Raw genomic sequence first — 22,219 nt, forward strand, 5'->3', positions numbered from 1 at the left:
GTACACACACACACACACACACACACACACACACTCACTCACTCACTCTGTCAAATCAATAGTGAAACATAAGTTTGGATACAGTCAGGGTGTGTCTATGAACATCACAGTATGTCAAGGAATACTGATGTGTGTAAATTATCTAGGGGAAAAGAGAGGCTAGTTTAGCACACAGTTAACAGTCTCTAAGTGCTCCCCTCACCCATACATTGTGTCTTTACAAGGAGCAGAAGTGCTTTGTACACAGTCACATTTGTTTCGTGCTCAAGGGTGAGATTTAGTAGTTCTTCCTGTTCTCACCAGCCCAGCAAGGCCCTTCCTAGATGAAGTTGGCTGGCGACTTACAAACGACACTAGTACATCTGGTGCTCTTGGTTAAACTCTTTCCAAGTCTCAGCAGTTTTGCAGCTGAACTGTTCAGATGTCAACAAAAAAGAGCACAGTTCCTTCTTTGTTATAAATGGTAGAAAGATTTTAGGTATTCGTTGGGACTTTTTACATACCATATTTTGAGATTCAATACCTGAGGGCATCAGTACACTATGAAACTAATAGTTTTCAATAACATAGGATGTAAATTAGATTATATATCTTTGTTTCTTTATTAACACTTGTTGAAAAATAAAGTCCTAGTTGTGTTCTTTACAATATCTAAGTATATTTTCTTTGTTTAATTCAAGCACTTTTAACATCTTTCAAAATCTTTAGATTTATTTACCCTCAAATCTTTATACTAATTTTTAATTAATTTTTTCTGTGTATATGTTTGTCTTGGTAAAACTGAAATTATTTTGATAATATTTTTGGATGAAAAATTAAGTAAACAGCATGGACTGTCTAGTGAGATCAAGGCCTTTGGACAACGTAGTGAGACTGTCCAACTGTGTGTGTGTCTCCTACCCCCACCCATGGAACAAGTATTAGTTAATACTTCTTTTTGAGGCAGGATGTCATGAAGCTCAGGCTGACCTCAAACTCTGTGTGTAGTTGAGCATGAACTTGAGTTCTGTCTCCAACCCTTGAGTGCTATGATTATACAGGTAGAGTTTTATACAGTGCCGTGGTTGAACCCAGGGCTTTTTCGTGCTAGCACAGCACTGGAGGAATGAGCTACTTACCACATCTCTAGCCTAATTTTAATACATTTTAAAAATCATTTCAGGCAGGCATTCCAGATCCTCCAAACATGTCAGAAGAATTAATCCAGTTGAAAGCAAAAGAGCGACACTTTTTAGAGCAATTATTAGATGGGAAGAAGTTAGAAAATTACAAAATCCCAGTACCAATCAATGCTGAACTAAGAAAGTATCAACAGGTAAGTTTATCCTTCATCTTGTAAATATGAAGTCATTTTTTTCTATTTGATTTAGTAAACTCTTAGGTTTAATGTCCTATATTGATTCCATGCAAGTATGTTGTACAAGCAAAAAGTCTTATGATATCTTTTTACATTTATAGTTATCCTTTCTCTACCCACCCTTCTAGGATGGTGTCAACTGGTTAGCATTTCTTAATAAATATAAGCTTCATGGAATTCTGTGTGATGACATGGGCTTAGGAAAAACATTACAGTCCATCTGCATTCTAGCAGGAGATCATTGTCAGAGGTAATTTAAAATATTATTTCAAAATAAAGGTTCTAAATTCTGATGAATATAAATGAACTACTTAATTATTTTCTCTTTTGTAAAGGGCCCAGGAATATGCAAGATCGAAATTGGCAGAATGTATGCCCCTTCCTTCCTTGGTGGTTTGTCCACCAACGTTAACAGGTCATTGGGTAGATGAAGTAGGTAAATTTTGCTCCAAAGAATATCTCAATCCATTGCATTATACTGGCCCTCCCACTGAAAGGATAAGGTAAGAGCTGCACAACAAAATGTTTCATATATTAATTAGAAGTGAACTGCAGTTAGTTCTGATTATAACCATAGAGACCCAGCTTACTGAAGGCGGTACTTTAGGAAGGCATCAGTGAAGCTCATCAGAATGAAGGACTTGAGCCACTGTCTCCCCTACTGGTCCTAAGTGTTCCCGATGAGAAATGAATAGCCACCGTGTCCACTCTGCTCTTTTGAGGACCTTGTGGTCACAGCACCTCTTGCTCTTTTTTCCATTTACATATTTCTCTGTTTCCTTTTCTCCTACTTGGTTTTCGTTTACTTTTGGTCCACAGTGGTTCTTCAGATCTATGACTGTTGTGTCGACAATGGTGTAGTCCCAGTCGCCCTCTGAGGCAGTGGTTCTCAGCCTGTGGGCTGCGCCCTTTAGGGAGCTGCACTTCTGACATTTACACTATGATTTGGAACAGTAACAAAACAGTAGCAACAAAAGAATTTTCTGTTTGGGGGGCACCACAACATGAGGAACTGCAGTAAAGGGTCGCAGCATTAGGAAGGTTGAGAACCACTGTTCTAAGTTGTGCTGTTTGGAGATGAGTTGTAAAGCATAGGTCCTGGGTCCAAGATCACTTAAGTTTGTTAAGTGGACAGAGTGAGGATTTGAACATAAGCAGTTCAGATGTTTGTACTTGAGCAATCCCTATAGTGTCTTCTAGGATTCGTGAATTTATAGGTGATAGAATTTAACTCAAGCTAGCTTTAGTAAAACAGTTCACTCCCTCAAATTTCAAGCCTGGATTATTGCTTTAGAAACAACTAGAGTACTCTTACTTGTTCTTCCTTCTCAAACATAGTGTGTTGACTTGGTATTTTCCTGACTTTATTCTACAGTTGGTGGTAATGACCCTGGGCAGCCCCAGGCCTCACTCCTCTAGCCCCACTGCAGTGCTAAGTCAGTCTCTCCTCTTCCAAAGGGGATTTCTCAGCTGCTGAACTTGATAGACCGACTGGGAGTTATGTTCAAAGGGCAAAAACTTGTCAGCAGTTCAGCCTGCTTCTGATGCTTCGTCTCTTCATTCATTATGGGGACATATGATTGATAAGCTCCACTTAACCTGCGTGGTAAAGAAATGTGTCCCAAAAGAAGAGATACTGACAGAGTGTTTGTATTTTGAGTTAGGTGCTTTTCTTTTTTCTGAGCCAGAGAGTAGGTCTGCATCATAAAGAATGTGTGTGGTCTGTTAGGTAGATTGAAGCACTTTGCATTAATAATAGGAGCTGTAGTTACACTATTAAAATTGTATGAAGATATCAATGGTGGCACATGCCTTTAGCCTTTGCAGAGGCAGTAGATCTGTGAGTTTGAGGACAGCCAGGGCTACACAGAGAGACCCTGTCTCAAGAAACAAACAAACAAATAAATAAATAAATTGTGTTAAGAAATTAATAATTCCTGTTCCAGGGCCACACAGAGAGACCCTGTCTCAAGAAACAAACAAACAAACAAACAAACAATATTGAGAAATTAATAATTCCTGTTTCCTAATTTTTCTTAAAGGTTACAGCATCAAGTAAAAAGGCATAATCTGATAGTAGCTTCATATGATGTTGTGAGGAATGACATAGACTTTTTTAGGTAAGAATTCAAATATTCTAGAAAAATTTAGTATTGATAGTAGAGAGGGAGGATAAGATAGAGTCTTGTGGGTGCTATGAACCAAGAACGTACTTGGTATACGTATGAAAATGTCAGCCAGACCATCTCTTTTTACAGCTAATGCATGCTAATTTAAATTTAAAACCTTAGATGGGAGATAAAAAGAGACTCCCAGTTTGCTGAGCATACTGTTTTGCTCTGGACTGTGGCTCTGTGTATAAGTATACCTTATAAAGTCCGTGCATCCATTCACATCAGAATTGTAGATTTTTCTGTATGTCTCCTCTAGTTCTGTAAAATATTTCTAGCAAGAATAAGAAAAATTTGATATTGAAGTTACGAACACAACTTTCTGCTTCTAAGATTGTTCCTATAATGTCTGATATACAAGAAAAGATAACAGTTTTTATTTATTTTTCCTTAGAAATATTAAATTTAACTACTGTATTCTTGATGAAGGCCATGTCATAAAAAATGGAAAAACCAAATTGTCAAAAGCAGTAAAACAACTGACTGCTAACTATAGGATCATTCTTTCCGGAACACCAATCCAGGTAATTATTTACAACAAAACAGCAAATTTGCCAGGTGCCATGGTATTTAGCAGTAAATTAAGGAGTCTTTTAGTTTATAAAGACAACAAAAAATTTCCAGTGGTTAAATTGTGTTTATAAAGGTTCCTTTGGGGGGCTGGAGAGGTGGCTCAGTGGTTAAGAGCACTGGCTGCTCTTCCAAAGGTCCTGAGTTCAATTCTCAGCAACCACATGGTGGCTCACAACCATCTGTAATGAGATCTGATGCCCTTTTCTGGCCTTCAGGAATACAAGTAGGCAGTACACTGTATATGTAATAAATAAATAAATCTTTTTTTTTTTTTTTTTTTTTTTTTTTTTTTTTTTTTTTTAAGGTTCCTTTGGTATATGGCAATAGCTAAAGTGGGCAAGTATGTTTTGGTTTTGGTTTTTGTCTTGTTTTTAAGACAGGATCTCACTGTTGTAGCCCTTGGCTGCTCTGAAACCCACTAGATAGATAGATACAATGGTCTCAAATACATTGTAATCCCCCTGCCTCTGCTTTCTAAATGCTAGGATTACAAGTGTGCATGACCACACCTGGCCTTTCATAATGAATCTTTTAAAAATATTTCACATTTATACTTCTTAAATTTTATGTGTATGAGACTTTTTGCCTGTGTACTCCATGTATAAGGAGCCCACAGAGACCAGAAGAGGGTGTCACATTCCATGAGATTGTTGTAAGCCAACATGTAGGTGTTGGGAACTGAGTCTGGGTCCTCTTTAAGAGTGGCAAGTGTTCTTTACCACTGTGTGCCATCTCCCCTGCCATTATATAGCTGTGGCTGGCCTTGAATTCAAAGATCTGCTTGCCTCTTAAATTGGTCAAGTTTTATTAAAGATCATGTTTAAACCCTAATTTTAGGCTATGTAAATAACACTTGTTTGATTGATGTATGAAACAGATTTGATTCTAATTCTATGGTATTACTCAGCAATCTGATTTAGCAATGAAAATCTAGAACCAACATAGAAATGAATCACCCCACAGTAGAGGTGTGAAGAATTCAGCAGATGTTCATATCTAGCCTGGATAAGCCAGCCATCTGTGGTAGGAAGGTCACCTTGCACCTTATCATTCTCCAGTTGGTGGAAGGATGGATATGCTCTAGCTCTAAAAATTGATGGTGTGGTTTTTGGTTTGTTGTTACTGTTTTTAAGACAGGGTCTTCCCTCTGTTGTTTAGCTGGCCTCAAATTTATTTCACCTGCCTCAGCTTCCCAAGTGCTGGGATATAGATGTGTACCACCACACACAGCAATTTTCTTTATAGTTTTTTTTTTCCTTTTGCATCAGGGTTTCTCTGTGTAGCCCTTGCTATCCTGGAACTCACTATATAGACCAGGCTGGCTTCGAACTCAGAGATCTCTTGGCTTCTGCCTCAGGAGTGCTGGGATCAAAGGGTTGTGCCACCTTGCATGGCTTATAATTCTTATTTTGAATTTATTTTTAGTGGTGACTGTTTATTCTAAGGTAGTGGCCCTCAACCTGTAGAGCTAGGTCTCAACCCCATGGGATTGCATGTCAGATATCCTGCATATCGGATACTTAAGATTTATAACAGCAGAATTACAGTTATAAAGTAGCATTGAAATAGTTTTATGGTTGGGGTCACCACAACATAAGGAACTGTATTAAAGGGTTGCAGTATTAGGAAGTTTGAGAACCACTGCTCTAAGGGTTAAAATATGACTAATTAAGTAAACACTGCATATTTTAATAATCATCAGAGACAAGCTTTTTATTTACAGTTGTTTCTAAACTTACTAGGGCTTTTTGCTTTTTTGGTGGCATTATTTTCTTGTGTTGAGGATCAAATTCAGGGCCTCAAAGATTTCAGGCGAATGCAACTGTGTGCATTAAACCCCTTGCCCAAAGTTGGTTTTGTATGTGTGTGTTTTAAAGTACATTAAAAGGGAGGAGGGGTAGTTACTGTGCGCACATAGTGTCTGGGTCCTGGGTGGTGGCGGGGCCAGGGGAGGCCTGACCACGAGATTCAGCTGCTGGTGGGCAGGTGTACTGATGTCAGTGAATTGTGAGCTTTCCGAACCTGTGGGGAGAGTATGAAGTTCTGATTGCAATGGCACTGTAAATTGGGTTCATACAGTTGGGGTGGCACAGAGGCAAAAACAGCTGTCTTCCAAGTCTAAGGATGACACCACTGAGCCAGATGGTCTGGCCCGTGCAAGTCAACCAAAGAGCCAAAGCTAGGAGAAGTAGCAGGCCTGCAGGTTACAGAAAGAAGCAACTCTGAACCTGAACTTGACAATGGAAGAAGAAATGAAAAACCCCAGTTGGATTAGAAAGAACTGGCTTCTTATGGCTGGGGTGACTTTCATAGGTGTCATCTTGGAACATACTTTATACAGAGAGCTGCAAGAGTCTGTGAGGTCTCAGTTTAGAGACAAAAGAAAATTGAAGAATGAAGCAAAATAAATACTTGTAATTATTAATGTTGTTAAGTTAATATATGCTGGTTATTGTCTGAAACCATTTGACTTTGTAGCTGGTAATGCTGAATGTGCAGGTTTTTATTCCTGAAGTATAGTTTTTAATGTTATAACACATGACAGTGCAATAAATGAAAACATGACCAAAATAAAGCTACCTTCACAAGTTAGAAATAAAAGGAAGGAGGGGATATTTTTTACTTTATTATTAGTAGTAGTAGTATTTTTTTTAATTTTTGGTTTTCAAGACAGGGTTTCTCTGTGTAGCCTGCTTTGTAGAGCAGGCTGACCTTGAACTCACAGAGATTCACCATGTCTGCTTCCTGAGTGCTAGAATTAAAGGTGTGTGCCGCCACGTCCAGCGACTTTTAGTTGTTTGTTCTGTTTTAGATCACTACTTGTACTTGATTGACACATCAGAGGGTTTGGTGTTTTGTCTAGTGAAAAGACCATCTCTCTTTCCTTTTTCCCCACTTAAAAGTTCAGCTTTGAAGCTGTCGAATAGGTTTCTGCTCTTCAGAGCTTTAGCAAGATTAGAAGGATGTCCATGTAAGAGAGTAGTTGTACATGCTGAGCCAGAGCCTGGCCTGGATGAGGAGGCTTTTCTGAAGAAGAAAAAGTGGGGAGGCACATTGGGGTCCAGATCTAATGGGAAATGTTGTTTTCAAAACTGAAGAAAAGATAATTGGTATTTCTTTTTTTTTTTTTTTTTTTATGTTCAGAACAACGTTTTGGAGTTGTGGTCATTATTTGATTTCCTTATGCCTGGATTTTTGGGTACTGAACGCCAGTTTGCTGCTCGATATGGTAAACCTATATTAGCAAGTAGGGATGCACGAAGCTCCAGTCGAGAACAAGAAGCCGGTAAGAGAGTTACAGGAAGTCCCTGTGGTTGTATGATTTACTCCAGACATTTAAAGCTGTGTTCTCACTCTTGACAGGTGTTCTTGCAATGGATGCACTGCACCGCCAAGTTCTGCCATTCCTCTTGAGAAGAATGAAAGAAGATGTCTTGCAGGATCTTCCACCTAAAATCATTCAAGACTATTACTGTACTCTTAGCCCTCTCCAGGTCAGGAGTGTGCTCATTCTCGTGGTCGAGAGGACATCATTAGTGGGGCAGCCTTTAGTTTCGTCAGATGCCTGTAGGAAATTAAACTCTTCCAGACCTATTGAGTGACTTTTTAGGCAGATTCCTTCAATCTTGCTGTTAATAGTAGAGTGTAAACATGAACTGCATCTCACTCTGGTGGAAGAGACTAGAGGGTTTCGTTCCAAAGGAATACCTTATTTTCTCTAAGGATAGTGATCTGAATTCTGTAGATTAAAATAGAGACCAATACTCTTCTCCCAAATACAAGGAAATCATCTTCCTGGCATCTGGCCCAAAGTCACCATGTGAACCCACCACCACTTTCTCATTAAGATTTTTCACTGAAAGCACTTATGACTTCTCTTTGGCATAGCCAAGCTTGTAGTCTCACTGCTCTTGTACTTTGGTGCTGTGATTAAGTGAGTACGGCTCACTCGAGCATAGGTATTCTAGAAAATTGTGACAGTTGATCTGTATTGGAATGTGACTACATGACTGATACACAGGTGCCATCTGTAACATGGAAGTGCTTGCACATGGGTGATTTACATCCCTGACAGAAGAGAATGGGGTGGCATAGATTTTACCACAGAGTGGCACATGATTTCATGATATATATTGTTGGTCGTACACTCCTTTAGTTCCAGCACTTGAGAGGCAGAAGCAGGCAGAGCTCTCTGAGTTCCAGGACAGCCTGGACTACATAGTGAAACCCTTTCTCAAAAAACAAAAACAAAAACTGGAAGAGGAGAATTCTAAGTGACATTTGGCTTTGTTTAGCCTTTATGGGTGTGTGTTCTGTGAGTTCTGTTTTTTCACTCTTCAATGCATTATGTCAACTAATACACAGTGATGCTTTGAACTAGCAGTGACAATCTTTTAAAACCTGCTCTTACAATGTACTTATAGCCTAATGTTTAAAAAGAGACTTCTCATTTACTTGTAAAGAATCTGATTCCCTTTTATTGGTAATATATTTTCCTAAATGGTGAAAAAGGTGTGTGTGTGTGTGTGTGTGTGTATGTGTATGTGTGTATGTGTGTGTGTAATACTTTGAAGCTAGTTTAATTTTAAAGGACCTTAAACACAGATGGAAGTAAATGATCTCTAATACTAATAATGAGGTATAGGTGTCCTAATTCACTTTCATTTATGAAGGCTGGTTTATTTTACTAATCTTGGCTTTAATAGATATATATCTGAATACTTTTTTAAAATGTATACTGTTTCCCTGGGGTAATTTCATAGGTTCAGCTTTATGAAGATTTTGCAAAGTCTCGTGCCAAGTGTGATGTTGATGAGACCGTGTCTTCAGCTGCCCTTTCAGAAGAAACTGAAAAACCAAAGCTTAAAGCTACAGGTCATGTATTCCAGGTAGAGGTTATAAACTACTTTTAAAAATTAAAGAATGCTGGGTGGTGGTGGCACTCTGTAGACCAGCATGGCCTCAAACTCAAGAGATCCACTTGCCTCTGCCTCCTGAATGTTGGGGTTAAAGGCGTGCGCAACCACCACCTTGCTAGGTATCTTTATAGATTGTTCCCCACTTTCTGAGAATCGCTTTCTGGGCCTTAAAGCTTGCTATTCATTTAGGCTTATCAGGCAAGAGGATTTACTGTATCTCTCTTCTATGCACTGAATTACATACAGACAGTTCACCATCCCCACTGGTCTTACTATTTGTTTGTTTGTTTGTTTGTTCATTCATTCATTTATTTAAAATGTAGGTTCTGGGGATCTGAAATCTGGTCCTCATGCTTGTGGTGTGGCAAATAGTTCGTGGGCTGAACCATCTTGCCCAGCTCTGAACTGGTTCTTGAACACTTGAGTAGGCATTTTCTAGACAAATGGAATAGTGAAGAAAGGGTACAAAAATGCAAACAGTTGTGGTATGAAAAAAATGGAGTGCATAAGTTGTTTTTCTCCTCTTTTAAAGGCATTACAATATTTACGTAAACTGTGCAACCATCCAGCATTGGTCTTAACCCCTCAGCACCCAGAATTCAAGAGTACTACTGAAAAACTGGCAGTTCAGAATTCTTCCCTTCATGATATTCAACATGCCCCTAAACTCTCGGCTTTGAAACAGGTATGACTTGTAATGATAAATAATGTGTTCCTAATTTATGATATTAGAAAAATTTTCTGTTCCCAAAGATTATTGATGTATTTACTATATTTTTAAGTTTGGTTTACTAAATTTTTTTGGGGGGTAGTGGTGTTCGAGACAGGGTTTCTTTGTATAGCCTTGGCTGTCCTGGAACTCACTCTGTAGATCAGACTGTCCTCAAACTCCCACAGAAATTTGTCTGTCTCTGCCTCTCGAATGTTGGAATTAAAGGCATGTGCCGCCACCACCAACTGGCCATTTTGTTATTTTTTTTTCTCATGTAGTTAAATAAAGTATGGTAAAATTCAAACAGAGCTAATTTTTCTATATAGCTTTAAAAAAAATCACATGCCATTTTAACTGTGCAATTCTGACATTATATTCACAGTGTTGTACAGCAGTCACTACCATCTAGTCCGCAAGTACTCTATAACCCAGAACCACTGACTACCAAGCTGCCACTCACCACCTTTCCTTTGTAATCCTTAACCTGGTTTCCATGATTTATCTCTTTAACTATTCCACGGAAATGGTATCATACAGTGTGTGTTTTGACTGGCTTTTTTTTTTTTTAAAAAAACAGGGTTTCATTTATGTAGTCCTGGCTGGCCTGGAATTTACTATGTAGACCAGGCTGGCCTCATACTCACAGATCTATCTGCCTGCTGCCTCTCTGAGTACTGAGATTAAAGTCACCACATGTCACCACACATGATCCCTTATTAAAATATTTTTTCTTTTCACTTGAAGTTGCTTTATAGCTTTGGTTTGGGATATCTTTGTCACTGCCTTGAATTAACATTTACTAAAGGTCTAGTGAACATCAGAGACTAAGGAAGGGGAGAACAGGCCAGGTGGTTGGTTAGTTTTAGCCCCAACTACTAATGGGAGAATAGGTTACAGCTAAATCTAACCTTTTTATTTCCATAGAAATACTTGCAGTGGAAAGTATTTGTGGTAGCAAGTATCTGTTGTCTTGTTCCATTGACTAGCTGTGTGATACTGTCTTCCCCAGTTGCTGTTGGACTGTGGCTTGGGAAATGGCAGCACTTCGGACAGTGGCACAGAGTCTGTGGTGGCCCAGCACAGACTACTGATCTTCTGTCAGCTTAAAAGCATGCTTGATATAGTAGAACACGACCTGCTAAAGCCTCACCTGCCCTCTGTCACTTATTTGAGACTAGATGGCAGCATACCTCCTGGACAGAGGCATTCCATCGTTTCCAGGTAAGTAGCTCCCCAACTGTAAATATGAGTCAAGATCAGTATATTTGCCTTTACTTATGTAGGCGTTTGCTTCAATAAATGTTTTCATTGGGTAGATACCTGCAGGTGTGTTACAGGGTAATCCAGTCCAAACAAATCTCCTTTTGATACAGAACTGCAGAAATTCTGTGATGTAGCAAGTGATTCTCCTAGGAAAGTACTTGAAGAACATATGAAATCTTAGATAACTACTTTTTTCCTCACTGTTTTTAGGGTTTAAGGCAGAAGCAAGCAAATAGATAGCTTAGTTGAGATCCCTGTCCTCGCTCCTGTTTCTCTGCTAAAAACAAGTAATGTGTGTTCTGCAGACTCGCCCGAAATGACATCGTTGGAGCCAGCGTTCTGACCAAGCAGGTTCCCAGGCTCATTCCCAAACCTGAAATACTCTTCTGTCGTGTTCTTTCAGGCAGGGTCTCCTCAAACCCAGAGCTCACCAGAAGGCCAATCTTGATAGCTCATTCACTCCAGGATTCCCATCTCCACCGTCCCAGGCTGCATGTCCATGTGGCATTTGTGTGTGTTGTAGGGATCTGAGCTCCTGTGGAGTGCGTCACCCACTGAGCTGTCGGCCAGCCTCTTGACTTTGGCTGTTGTGAGACTCTGTGCAGCTTCCACTTTGATCTCTTCCACAGCTCGTGATGCTAAATGTCTGTCTTTGTTTGCTTCTGTTCCATGTAACCCGTTCTATTGCATCTTGAAGAATTTTCTGGCCGGGCGCTGGTGGTGCACGCCTTTAATCCTAGCACTCAGGTGGCAGAGGCAGGTGGATCTCTGTGAGTTCGAGGCCAGCCTGGGCTACAGAGTGAGTTCCAGGACAGCCAAAGCTACACAGAGAAACCCTGTCTTGGAAACAACAACAACAACAACAAAAGAGAGACAGAGACAGAAAATTGTCTGTTCATTAGCCCATTTATTGGTTGAGTTGTTTGATTTCTTGGTATTTTGGTATTTAGTTTGTGTTCATTGTACATTGTGCATATTAATCCTCTGTAAAGTTAGCAAAGACTTCCCCCCCATTCTGTAAGCCGTCTCTTCGTTGGTTGTTTTCCTTTGATGTACAGATTTTTAATTACATGTAATCCTATTTGTCAGTTCTTGGTTTTATTTCCTGAGTGATTGGAATCCTTTTTAGGAAATCTCCAACTGTGACCATATCCTAAGTAGTTTCCCTATTTTTGTTTCTTACAGTTGGAAATTTTCAGTTCTTATGATATAGTCTGTGGTCACTTAGAATTGATTTTGTGCAGGGTGACAGGGATCTAGATGTGGAGGTCCAGTTTTCACAGCTCCATCAGTTGAAAAAGGGCTGTCTTTACTCCAGTGTGTGTTTATCTGGATCCTTTGTTTTATTGTGTTAATTTTTGGTGTCTGTGCCCTTCAATATGCTTTTCCTGTGGAGATGTAATTGAAATCAGCTATGATGAGACCTCTAATCGTTTTTTTGTTTTGTTTTGTTTTGTTTTTTTGGCTCAAGATGACATCGGCTTCTGTACTTAATATGAATAGGGTTTTCTTTTTTTTCTATTTTTTGTGAAGAGTTGTTGAAATCATTTTATTTTGTTGGTTGAGGCAGGGTTCACTATGTAGCTCTGGCTGTCATGAAACTCACTTTGTAGACCAGGCTGGCCTCAAACTCAGAGATCCACCTGCCTCTGCCTTCTGAGTGCTGGGATTAAAGATAAATGCCACCATGCCTAGCTTGTTGAAATATTTCATAAATTCTTTGAGAATGACATATACTGTATTTTTAATCTTATTCACCACTTCCTCCCAGATCTACTCTCCCATTCCATTCTCTCTCCATCTCGTTTCCTTCTCTATTCATTTTAACCCACTGAGTCCTAGTACCTGCCTCCTGTGTACTCTTCAGTGGAGTTGTTGAAGGTTAGATTTGGTTTTCTTGAATATGTAGATTGCTTTTGGTAGTACAGTCTTTTTCACAATATTCTAAACTGGGTGTTGAGGGTTTTTTGTCGTCAAGTGTCCTTTTCAATTTCTTTTTCAGTTTAAAAAATTTTTCATTGTTAGCTGGGCATGGTGGCACAAATCTTTAACCTCAATAACCGGGAGGAAGAAGCAAATACATCTCTGAGTTCCAGGCCAGCCTTGTCTACATATCAAGTTGTAGGACAGCCAGAGCTACACAGAGAGACACCGTCTGAATAAACAAACAGATATTTCTTTTTCTTTGTAGAGATCTTTCATTTCCTAGATTAGGTTTCTTCCAAAACTTTTTCTATTTCTCAGCCTGTTTGTTACTGGTGTGTAGGAAAGCTACTTGATAAAAGTTTGCTTGATTCGAGTTTTCTGATGGAATCTTTATAGAGAGCTAGCTCGCGCTCTGTGTGTGTGTGTGTGTGTGTGTGTGTGTCTATTTCTCTGTCTCTGTCTCTCTGTGTCTCTCTGTCTCTCTCATGTGTGTGTGTGTCTCTATGTCTCTGTCTCTGTCTCTCTGTCTCTGTCTCTCTCTCTCTCTTGTGTGTGTGTGAGGTGTGTGTGTGTGTGTTGCACTCTGGAGGGCAGAGGACAACTTTTAGAGTCAGTCTGTCCTCTCCCATTCCTTATTGAGCCATCTCTCCTGCTCTGGATTTTTACTGCATACACTTGTAGCTCCAAACTTCCCTCTTAGAACTGCTTTCATTGGGTTTTGGAAGTTTTGGTGTGTTCAAATTTTCATTTGACTCCAGACATTTAAAAATTTCTCGGGTTGGGGATTTAGCTCAGTGGTAGAGCGCTTGCTAGGCAAGCGCAAGGCCCTGGGTTTGATCCTCAGCTTAAAAAAAAAAAAAAAAAAATTCTCTTATTTCTTGTTGCAATCGTGTGTCAGTTTTTCCTTCTGGTTAGCCTGTCTGTCTGTGATAGCTGGCATTAAAGTCACTCACTGCTGGTGTGTTGAGGCTGGTCTATGCAGTAGCATTTGATGAAATGAGGTGCACCCTGGGCTTCTTTCTTGCAGCTTGTATGCTTTCCTTTTTATTCCCTGTTTTGCCATTCTAAATGCCTCCTGAATCTGGGTGTTCATTTCTCCCTAGATTTGGGGGGCTTTCCACCATGGTTTGACAGAGAGTATTAACTCTTGGTGTAGTCCATCTGGTTTTTAGGCTGTTCACAGACCTCATGTTCTGTCACACCCTGATGGTTTTTCTCAGGGTCTGGATGTTTTCCTTTTTCTTCTCTCCCATCCTTTATAGTCTGACTTCACCTTCCTCCGTCCTAGAAGGCCTTTCATTGAGGTTTTCGCCTGACTTAGCTTTTCATTTCTAAATTTTCAGTTTGGGGCTGATGAGATGGCTGAGATGGTACAAGCACTTGCTCCACCAGCCTGGTGACCTCACTTCAGTCCTTGGAACCTACTTTGTCAGTGTTTCTCTTTCTTTATTGAATTCCTCTTCATATCCTGTATTGACTTCCTCATTTCAGCTGTTTCCTTTTAAAGTATATTTAGAAGTTCACTTGTGTCCTTGTTAATTTCATTAAACATTATTATAATTTCCCCCTGAAATCTTGGATTTCACCTGGCTCACTCTCCTTGGCACTCACTTTTGTGGGGTTGCTGCTTTCCCCAGCGTTCACGCTGCTTTGAGTTTTCATGATTCTTGATTTTCTTTTGTTGGGACTTGATGTCTAGGGTTGTTTTATTGGTCGGATTTTTTTTCTTTTTCTTTTTCCCTTCCCTCTTGTCCCCCTCTCCCAGTGTATTCTTTCTGCCTGAGTATTTGCAGTGTGCAGACGGGCTGAAATCTCACTCCTCCCAGTGAACTGGAAACTCGGTCTATGTCACAGCACCCACCGCTCTTGAGAAGTCGTCTTACTTAACTTCAGGAACTGTTGGCATAACAAACAGCAGCAGTACAGTGATATTGGTTCTAACATTAGGAGGGGAATAGGCTAACCATCACAAGGGTTGGTATTGATCAAGAGGGGAAAACCAGCAAAAGATAGATAGAAGGGGCTTTGGAATATTAGGATCTATAGGGCATATAGATTGGTAAAGAAGTAAAAGGAGGAGGAGGGAGTGGGCAAGTGGATAAGAGCATTTGCTGTTCTTTTAGAGGAGCCAGCTTCTATTCCCAGCACCCACATGGTGACTCTCAACTCCAGTTCCAGGGGAAATCCAGGTGTACCAGGCATGCATGCAGGCCAAACACTCATACATGTAAAAAAGACAATTTAGAGGGAACAAGAGAGGGTATAAGGAAGGAATGCAAGGGAGTAGGCTATAAGGAAAATAGGTTGCACAATAGAATGTCTGAAGAAATATACAGTACAAACAGAAAACCTAGTTAAGCAATGCAAAAACAAAAGCAAGAGCATTTAGAGATATTTATGCAAGAGTAATGTTTTTGTTTGTTTTAAAGAAAGGCCAGATAAACTAGATTTTAAAATATATAGCAAAATCAAATCAGGCATGCCTAAAATTCCTGCCCTTGGGAAGAGACTCTCTGAGAGCAGCCTGGGCTCCTTGAGAAACCTGGAGGGAAGGAGGGAGAGCCAGAGGAGGAGTGGGGTGGGAGACTGTCATCAGACTGCCTTCTTCCTGGGAGAAGGGGTTTTGAATTCCTCCTCTCCTTGTTCCATGTAGCAGATTATGGTGGGGGAGGTGCAGCTTGTGGCTCTAGGTAAGCCAGAATCGTGTGTAGAAGTGTCTGAGAATTCAGAACAGTAGCTTCTGGGGTTGTGTTGTGTTTAATGGCCAGTTGCTGTCAGCCTTTCCTTGGTCTTTTCCCAGCCCTCAGCATGGAGTGTGGGGTTTCTGGGAATTTCCCCATCATGTTCCATATGTAGTGGAGATAAGTCCAAGGTACAGAAAGTGCCTGGGACTGTGCTATTTATTTATCCTTTGGCAAGGGTCCTGGCTGCCTCGTTAGCATCTGCTTCTAGTCTACCCAGTTTCAGATTTGGCCAGTTCTTGTCTCATCAGATGATTGGGACAGTGTCCTCATTTCCTGCCTAGATGCCTGCTCAGGGAGAGGCTCAGACTCTGCGTCAGCTTCCTGCCAGCTGTTCTTGCAGTTGTGGAATCAGGGGAGGAGGGAGTACCCACAAGAAGGTGCTGCTCACCTCAGCACAGGGATGAGGCTTCTTCAGTGTGCTCCTCGGCAAAGCTCTCACCTGGCTTATTCCCTTGGTTCCTAGTTACTGTGTTTTGTAGGAGAGGGTTATTATTCATTATCTTTTTTTCACAGTGGGTCACACTGAAGGAGCTTCAATCTGCCATCTTACCCAGGAGTGTGACTGCTACTTTTAATGTTAGTAATAATTGTCCTTTTTCCTAGAGACTACTAGATGTCCCTAAGAGTATCTTCTGAGAATACAGCTATCCTGAATGTTTGCCTCTCCCTTCCCTGGAAGATGTAACCTACTCCCACCCATCTGCTCTATACTTTAAAGTTCATAGTTGGGTTTTTTAATGAAAACATCTGCATTTTTTATGACTTACTCTGTATCTGATATAAAATGCAACATTTTTGGCCTTAATTCTGTTTATGAAATTTCTGATGAGCTTTAGAATGAATTCTTTCTACTACAGATTTGTATGCATGCATATCTGTGTATACAGTGTGTTATATTAAAAATATATAATAGTTCAAGAGTACAGTTGATGTTGGAGAAGTCAGGGGACAGGAGCTTGAGGTAGTTGATCACATAGCACCTGCAGTCAGGAAGCAGAAAGCAGTGGATGCAGGACCATCTGTTTGATTTTCCCTTTTCACTTAGTCCAAAAAACCTCCCTACGGGACGTACCACCCATATTTTGGGCAGGTATTCCCACCTGTATTCACCTAATCTAGAAACTCCCTTACAGATAAAGCTAGTGACTCACTTCTATGATGATTCCAAATCTCAAGTTGACAGTGAGTTTAACCATTATAGTATGTTCAAAGGCTATTATCATCTCACTGGAAAACAAATGTCCATACCATGGCTGTGCTGGCTAGTCCTTACATCAACTTGAGACAAGCTAGAGCCATTTGGAAGAAGGTAACTCACCGTAGAAATGCCCCCACCAGAGTGGCCCTGGGCTAGCCTGTGGTTCATTTTCTTAATTGATATGGGAGTGACCAGCTTGCTGTGGGTCATGCCACTCCTAGGCTGGTGGTCCTGGTTGCTATAAGAAAACAGGACTGGAGCTGGAGAGGTGCCTCAGTGGTTAAGAGCACTGGCTGCTCTTCCAGAGGACCTGGGTTCAGTTCCCAGCACCCACATGGCAGCTCTCAACTGTCTGTAACTCCAGTTCCAGGGAATCCGACACCCTCACACAGAATATGTACAGGCAAAACACCAGTGCACATTAAACAAACAAACAAACCTTTAAAAAAGAAGAAAACAGGACTGAGCCAGCCCAGTCAGTAGTAGTAAGCAGCAGCACTCTTACATGGCCTGTTTCAGTTACTGCCCTGACTTCCTTGGATGATGAACTGTGATCTGAACATTAATTAGAAGCTGGAATAAAACCCTTTTCTCCCCAAGTTGCTTTTGAACATGGTGTTTTATCACAGCAATAGAAACCATAAGTAAGACAGTATCTAGAACAGTTTTATTCTATTAAAGGATCCTGAGTAAGAAATGTACTAACAATATTTTTTGTTACTTATGTTTGTAGGTTTAACAATGACCCATCCATTGATGTTCTTTTACTTACAACTCATGTTGGTGGCCTAGGGCTTAACCTGACTGGTGCTGACACTGTGGTGTTTGTGGAGCATGACTGGAACCCTATGCGAGATCTACAGGCCATGGACCGGGCCCATCGTATTGGGCAGGTAAAAGTCATCAAAAACTACACTAAAAGCTAGGCAAATACTCCATAAAAACTAAGAAGACTAGATTCAAATTCATTCTTGCTTTGATGTTAAGCAGTGCTGTGACTTTGGACATGTCATTCACATATTCTGTGATATTGTTTCCACTACCACTTTCTGAGCTTGGCTAAGAAAGTCTGGGTCACTGTCTATCCTGATAATCTGCAGTTCCTGAAAACATTTTTAGGCCATGGGACCAGACCAAACCCCAATTAAGATAATAAAAAGGGCTGGCTTGACAAACCTGAGTTTAATCAGTTTTCATTACGGTTTAATTATTTCTTTTTCAGAAACGTGTGGTTAATGTCTACCGGCTGATAACCAGAGGAACTTTAGAAGAGAAGATAATGGGCTTGCAGAAATTCAAGATGAACATCGCAAATACCGTTATTAGCCAAGAGAATTCTAGTTTACAGAGCATGGGGACTGATCAGCTTCTTGACTTGTTTACTCTGGATAAGGTAAAGAACTTGGTTTTCGTTGTCTGTGAGAGGCTGTGAGGGCTAAGCACTCTGAAGTTTGCCAGACTGCTGGGTACAGTCTTCTGAAGTTAGGAAGCAAGAGCACCAAGAATAGTAAGAGATTGTATTTTAAATTCTCTATGTGTGTGCATGTGCACACAGGGCCTGTGGAAGCCTGAAGAGGGCATTGGAACCTCTGGAGCTGGAGGTGTAAGGTGGGGGTGCTTGAGCCCTCCACAAGAGCAGACACCTCCAGACTGCTAAGCCACCTCTCCAGCTTCCAACATTCTACACAGTTTGGTTTTTTTTTTTTTTTTTTTTTTTTTTCCTTTTTCTTTTTTGATTTTTCTGAGGCAGGGTTTCTCTGTATAGCCCTGGCTGTCCTGGAACTGTCTGTAGACCAGGCTGGCCTTGAACTCAGAGATCCACCTGGCTCTGCCTCCCCAGTGCTGGGATTAAAGGCGTGGGCCACTGGCTCCTGGCTTTATTTTAAAGTACATTTACTTCAGGGTCTGTGGGGCAGTTGTTGCACACACACACAGCACACTTGGGTCAGAGGGACTTGTTGGAGTTGGCTCTTCTTCCAGCACCTGGCTTCTGGGGACATGACTCACATGGTCAGGCTTGGTGACAAGTACCTTTGCCTAGTACTTACTGGATGTTTGAAGTCTTAGTCTTTGTATTGTCACCAATATCTTATCTCAAGGTTTCTTCCCTGTTTTCCTTCTCAAGGAATCTTGTTATCTCTGGAGTCTGTGGAACTCATAGTGGAGATTTCTGGTTCAGATCTTAACAATTGGCAACTTTAGGCAAATTAGCTTGTGAGCATCTACACCTATGGTGTTGAGATAAAATGAAATTACCACCTCTTCTCTTAAATTTCTGAAGTTAATAACCTCATTGTAGCTGGGTGGTGGTGGTGCACACTTTTGATTCCAGCTCTCAGGTAACAGAGGCAGGGAATCGCTGTGAGTTTGAGGCCAGCCTGGTCTACAGTGAGTTCTAAGACAACCAGGGCTGTATAATGAGACCCTGTCTCAAATAACCAACTTATTTTTATCTGCCAATGTTCCATTAGGATGGCAAAGCAGAAAAGCCTGACAGCGCCACGTCGGGGAAAGCGAGCATGAAATCAGTCCTTGACAGCCTGAGTGACCTCTGGGAGGCCGAGCAGTATGACTCCGAGTACAACCTGGAGACCTTCATGCGCTCTCTCGAGTAACTGCTGCATGCTGGGTGCAACTGCTGCTAGTTCAGCTACAATCTGCTGATATTCAGCAGATCCCTAAGTCTACGGGACCTGAACCGAATGTATACATAGATCTGAAGACTCTTGTTTCACTGGGGAACAAGGTATTCTCAAACATTTGCACTGTGTGAGATTTAATGTTAATGTGAAAGGTTTAAATCTTAAATGCTGAACAGCTGCAGACAGGGAGTGGCCAAGCTCCACGTGCACTGGGAGATGCTCCTGGGGAACAGCCTCCTCGACAGTCACTTTGTCCACAGTGAGACCTGCCATTCTGTGGTGGTTGTGTGCACTGTTCTCTTTAAAACAGTGCTTGTTTTTATAATTGATTAAATAGGGCTTCTTTTGTGTGAAAGCCTTAATGAGCCATACTTTACAGAATGACTTTAATATTAGTCATCCCTAGAACATGGAAATGTTAAACAATGAATTGAACCAGGCCCTCTGGCAACCTTTGTATATTTAATGCAGATGCATATAGTGTTTTTCAAGTCTTTATTAACATCATTTTGTTCACTTTTACAGTATAACTACTATTCTAAATGCAGGTACTGGTATATTTAAGGCTATAATAACATCCTATTAGAGGGTGGGTTTTTGTTTAATTTATCTAATGGCTAAGATATAGCCAGATTCAAAGAACATATGTACTCAGTAGGTTTCAATCATATATATATATATATATATATATATATATATATATATATATATATAAAATATATATATATTTTGTAACTATGGACACACACAGTTTTTCAGACATAGATTTTACACTGCTTAAAATTCCAAACTCTGGTGAAGGCTGTTTACTGTAGGAGAGCATGACTGACTCACAGGGAGGAACCGCTCTTTACACACAAGCATACAAGGATACACGCATCTATATGCACCAAGTGTCCATCCTACACCCAATGTATCTGGTTTTGGCACTAAAATCATGTAGTTATACCAGACAGCAATAATAATTGAGCACGGAGCTAATGAGCTAGTGTTAAAACAGCTCAATGGTGAGGGTGGGTAGCTGTATATAGATATGCATGTATGTGTATGTATATAATTTTATAAATTTCCCACATAAGTTAATACATGCCTGTGTATACACACACATATGGAATATATTTGTATATATATGTACAGGTAATAAACATCCTTAAGGTTTGTGTCTGGTCCTACACCTAGGCATCAACTTAAAACCATCAGACCTCAATTGTACAATAACAAGGATTTTGTTTAAAATAATTAAAATTCTACAGCACTTAGATATGAAGTTTGTCACACGTGAGTAGCCTTGACAACCATGCTGTAATACTGAACCTCGCATTCCACAAGAGAATAAATATCAAATTGTAAAGTCTGTGCAATTGTGTGTTGTTTACAGTGAGGATTAAACAAGCAGCCTAGATACATGGGTTTTTGAAAGCTACACTTTTTCATATCTAAGGTTTTTATATTCAAATATAGTAAACCAAAAGGAAGATACATGATTTCATGTAGTGTATACAGTGTACTTGAGTGTTTTTATATTTGTTTACTATTTGCGTATCTTCTAAAAGCTGGGAACAGTTTTATCATTGAAGAAATAGCAAAGGACAGAAGATTTCACACCAATGTATTCATTTTTTATCATAACATGAAAAATCACAAGTAGGAGTGATATCTAGGCAATTGAAAGTTCGTGGGTTTAATCAGAAAGAACATTTTTATACTGGCAAACTTTCTCAAAGGGTGGGAAAATTATTTTATCTTTCTGTGGGGACAGTATCACTTTAAAAACCTTTTCTTGTAAGATGTGAAATCACACTCTAGTTTTCCAGATAAAGGAAAGCACACGACCCAGAATTTAGTATCTTGTCCCTGAGACAGTGACCACTGAACTGTGCAGTGGGTGCTGTTAGCTCTGCTGTCCGCTGTGTAGGTCGACGATGTGTTGGTCTGGGAAATAAACATGGTGTAGCTGAACTAGGTTGTGAGCTCAGTGGAATCCATTGTACTACTGTTCATTGTTGACCTTTTTAAATAGTTAAAAATAACAACATTTAAGGTCAATCATACACTTAACTGTTTCTTGTAGGAAAGTCTTTAAAATTCAAGGTTCTGGGTGTAATTGTCTGACATTTATGCACACACTCAACAAATCCTAGTCTTTAAGCAGAGCTGGTTACTTGGTGGTAACTTGGTGAAAAGTCTCCATTGCCACTGAACAGGTTTATAGAGGCTTGGTCAAATGTAACTATTCCAGAGGAGCCATTTGAAGGTGTGACTGTGTAGGACCACACCCCTTGAATGTATCTGATCTCAGAACCAAGCCTGGTCAGGCCTGGTTAATACTTGGAGAGAGCATGGCCAGGTAAGTGGCAAGTAATAGAGCTGGGTATGGTAGCAGACACCTGCAGTCCCAGTACTTGGGAGGCAGAGGCAATAGTTCAAGGCCATCCTGGTCTTTAAAGCGAGTTCCAGGACAGTGAGGACTATACAGAGAAACCCTGTCTCAAAAAACAAAACAAAAAAACCCCAAAACCAATGCAATAGTATTTGCAGGAAAGAACCAATGCTCTGTTACATGCCTATGTTGAGTATTGCCCACCAATCTAGCTCTGTACCTTCTCCAGACCTCAACTTCCCAGGACACACTGGCACTGGTGGGATTAAGTGACATTAATTGCAGGGATGTCTGTTATCAAATGTCAGAAAATTCAGTGTGAATTAATACAATA

The 22,219-nt window shown here is 40.3% G+C and overlaps 1 protein-coding gene across 2 annotated transcripts in view; it reads left to right on the plus strand.

Moving 5' to 3' along the window:
* The window catches only part of Btaf1 (B-TFIID TATA-box binding protein associated factor 1), a 91,808-nt gene extending 70,949 nt beyond the window's left edge, over nt 1–20,859 (plus strand). For both annotated transcript variants that reach the window (XM_036167706.1, XM_036167715.1), the window contains 13 exons: nt 1,163–1,315; nt 1,486–1,607; nt 1,693–1,860; nt 3,400–3,477; nt 3,923–4,052; nt 7,246–7,387; nt 7,465–7,595; nt 8,865–8,990; nt 9,553–9,705; nt 10,742–10,953; nt 17,597–17,756; nt 18,086–18,256; nt 19,335–20,859. In XM_036167706.1, coding sequence (XP_036023599.1) covers nt 1,163–1,315; nt 1,486–1,607; nt 1,693–1,860; nt 3,400–3,477; nt 3,923–4,052; nt 7,246–7,387; nt 7,465–7,595; nt 8,865–8,990; nt 9,553–9,705; nt 10,742–10,953; nt 17,597–17,756; nt 18,086–18,256; nt 19,335–19,478 — 1,890 coding nt within the window. In that variant the 3' untranslated portion in view covers nt 19,479–20,859. The remainder of the gene's footprint in view (nt 1–1,162; nt 1,316–1,485; nt 1,608–1,692; nt 1,861–3,399; nt 3,478–3,922; nt 4,053–7,245; nt 7,388–7,464; nt 7,596–8,864; nt 8,991–9,552; nt 9,706–10,741; nt 10,954–17,596; nt 17,757–18,085; nt 18,257–19,334) is intronic.
* The last annotated feature ends 1,360 nt before the right edge of the window (nt 20,860–22,219 follow it).

This window comes from Onychomys torridus, chromosome 1 (assembly GCF_903995425.1).
Source record: "Onychomys torridus chromosome 1, mOncTor1.1, whole genome shotgun sequence".
NCBI classification, from domain to species: Eukaryota; Metazoa; Chordata; class Mammalia; order Rodentia; family Cricetidae; genus Onychomys; species Onychomys torridus.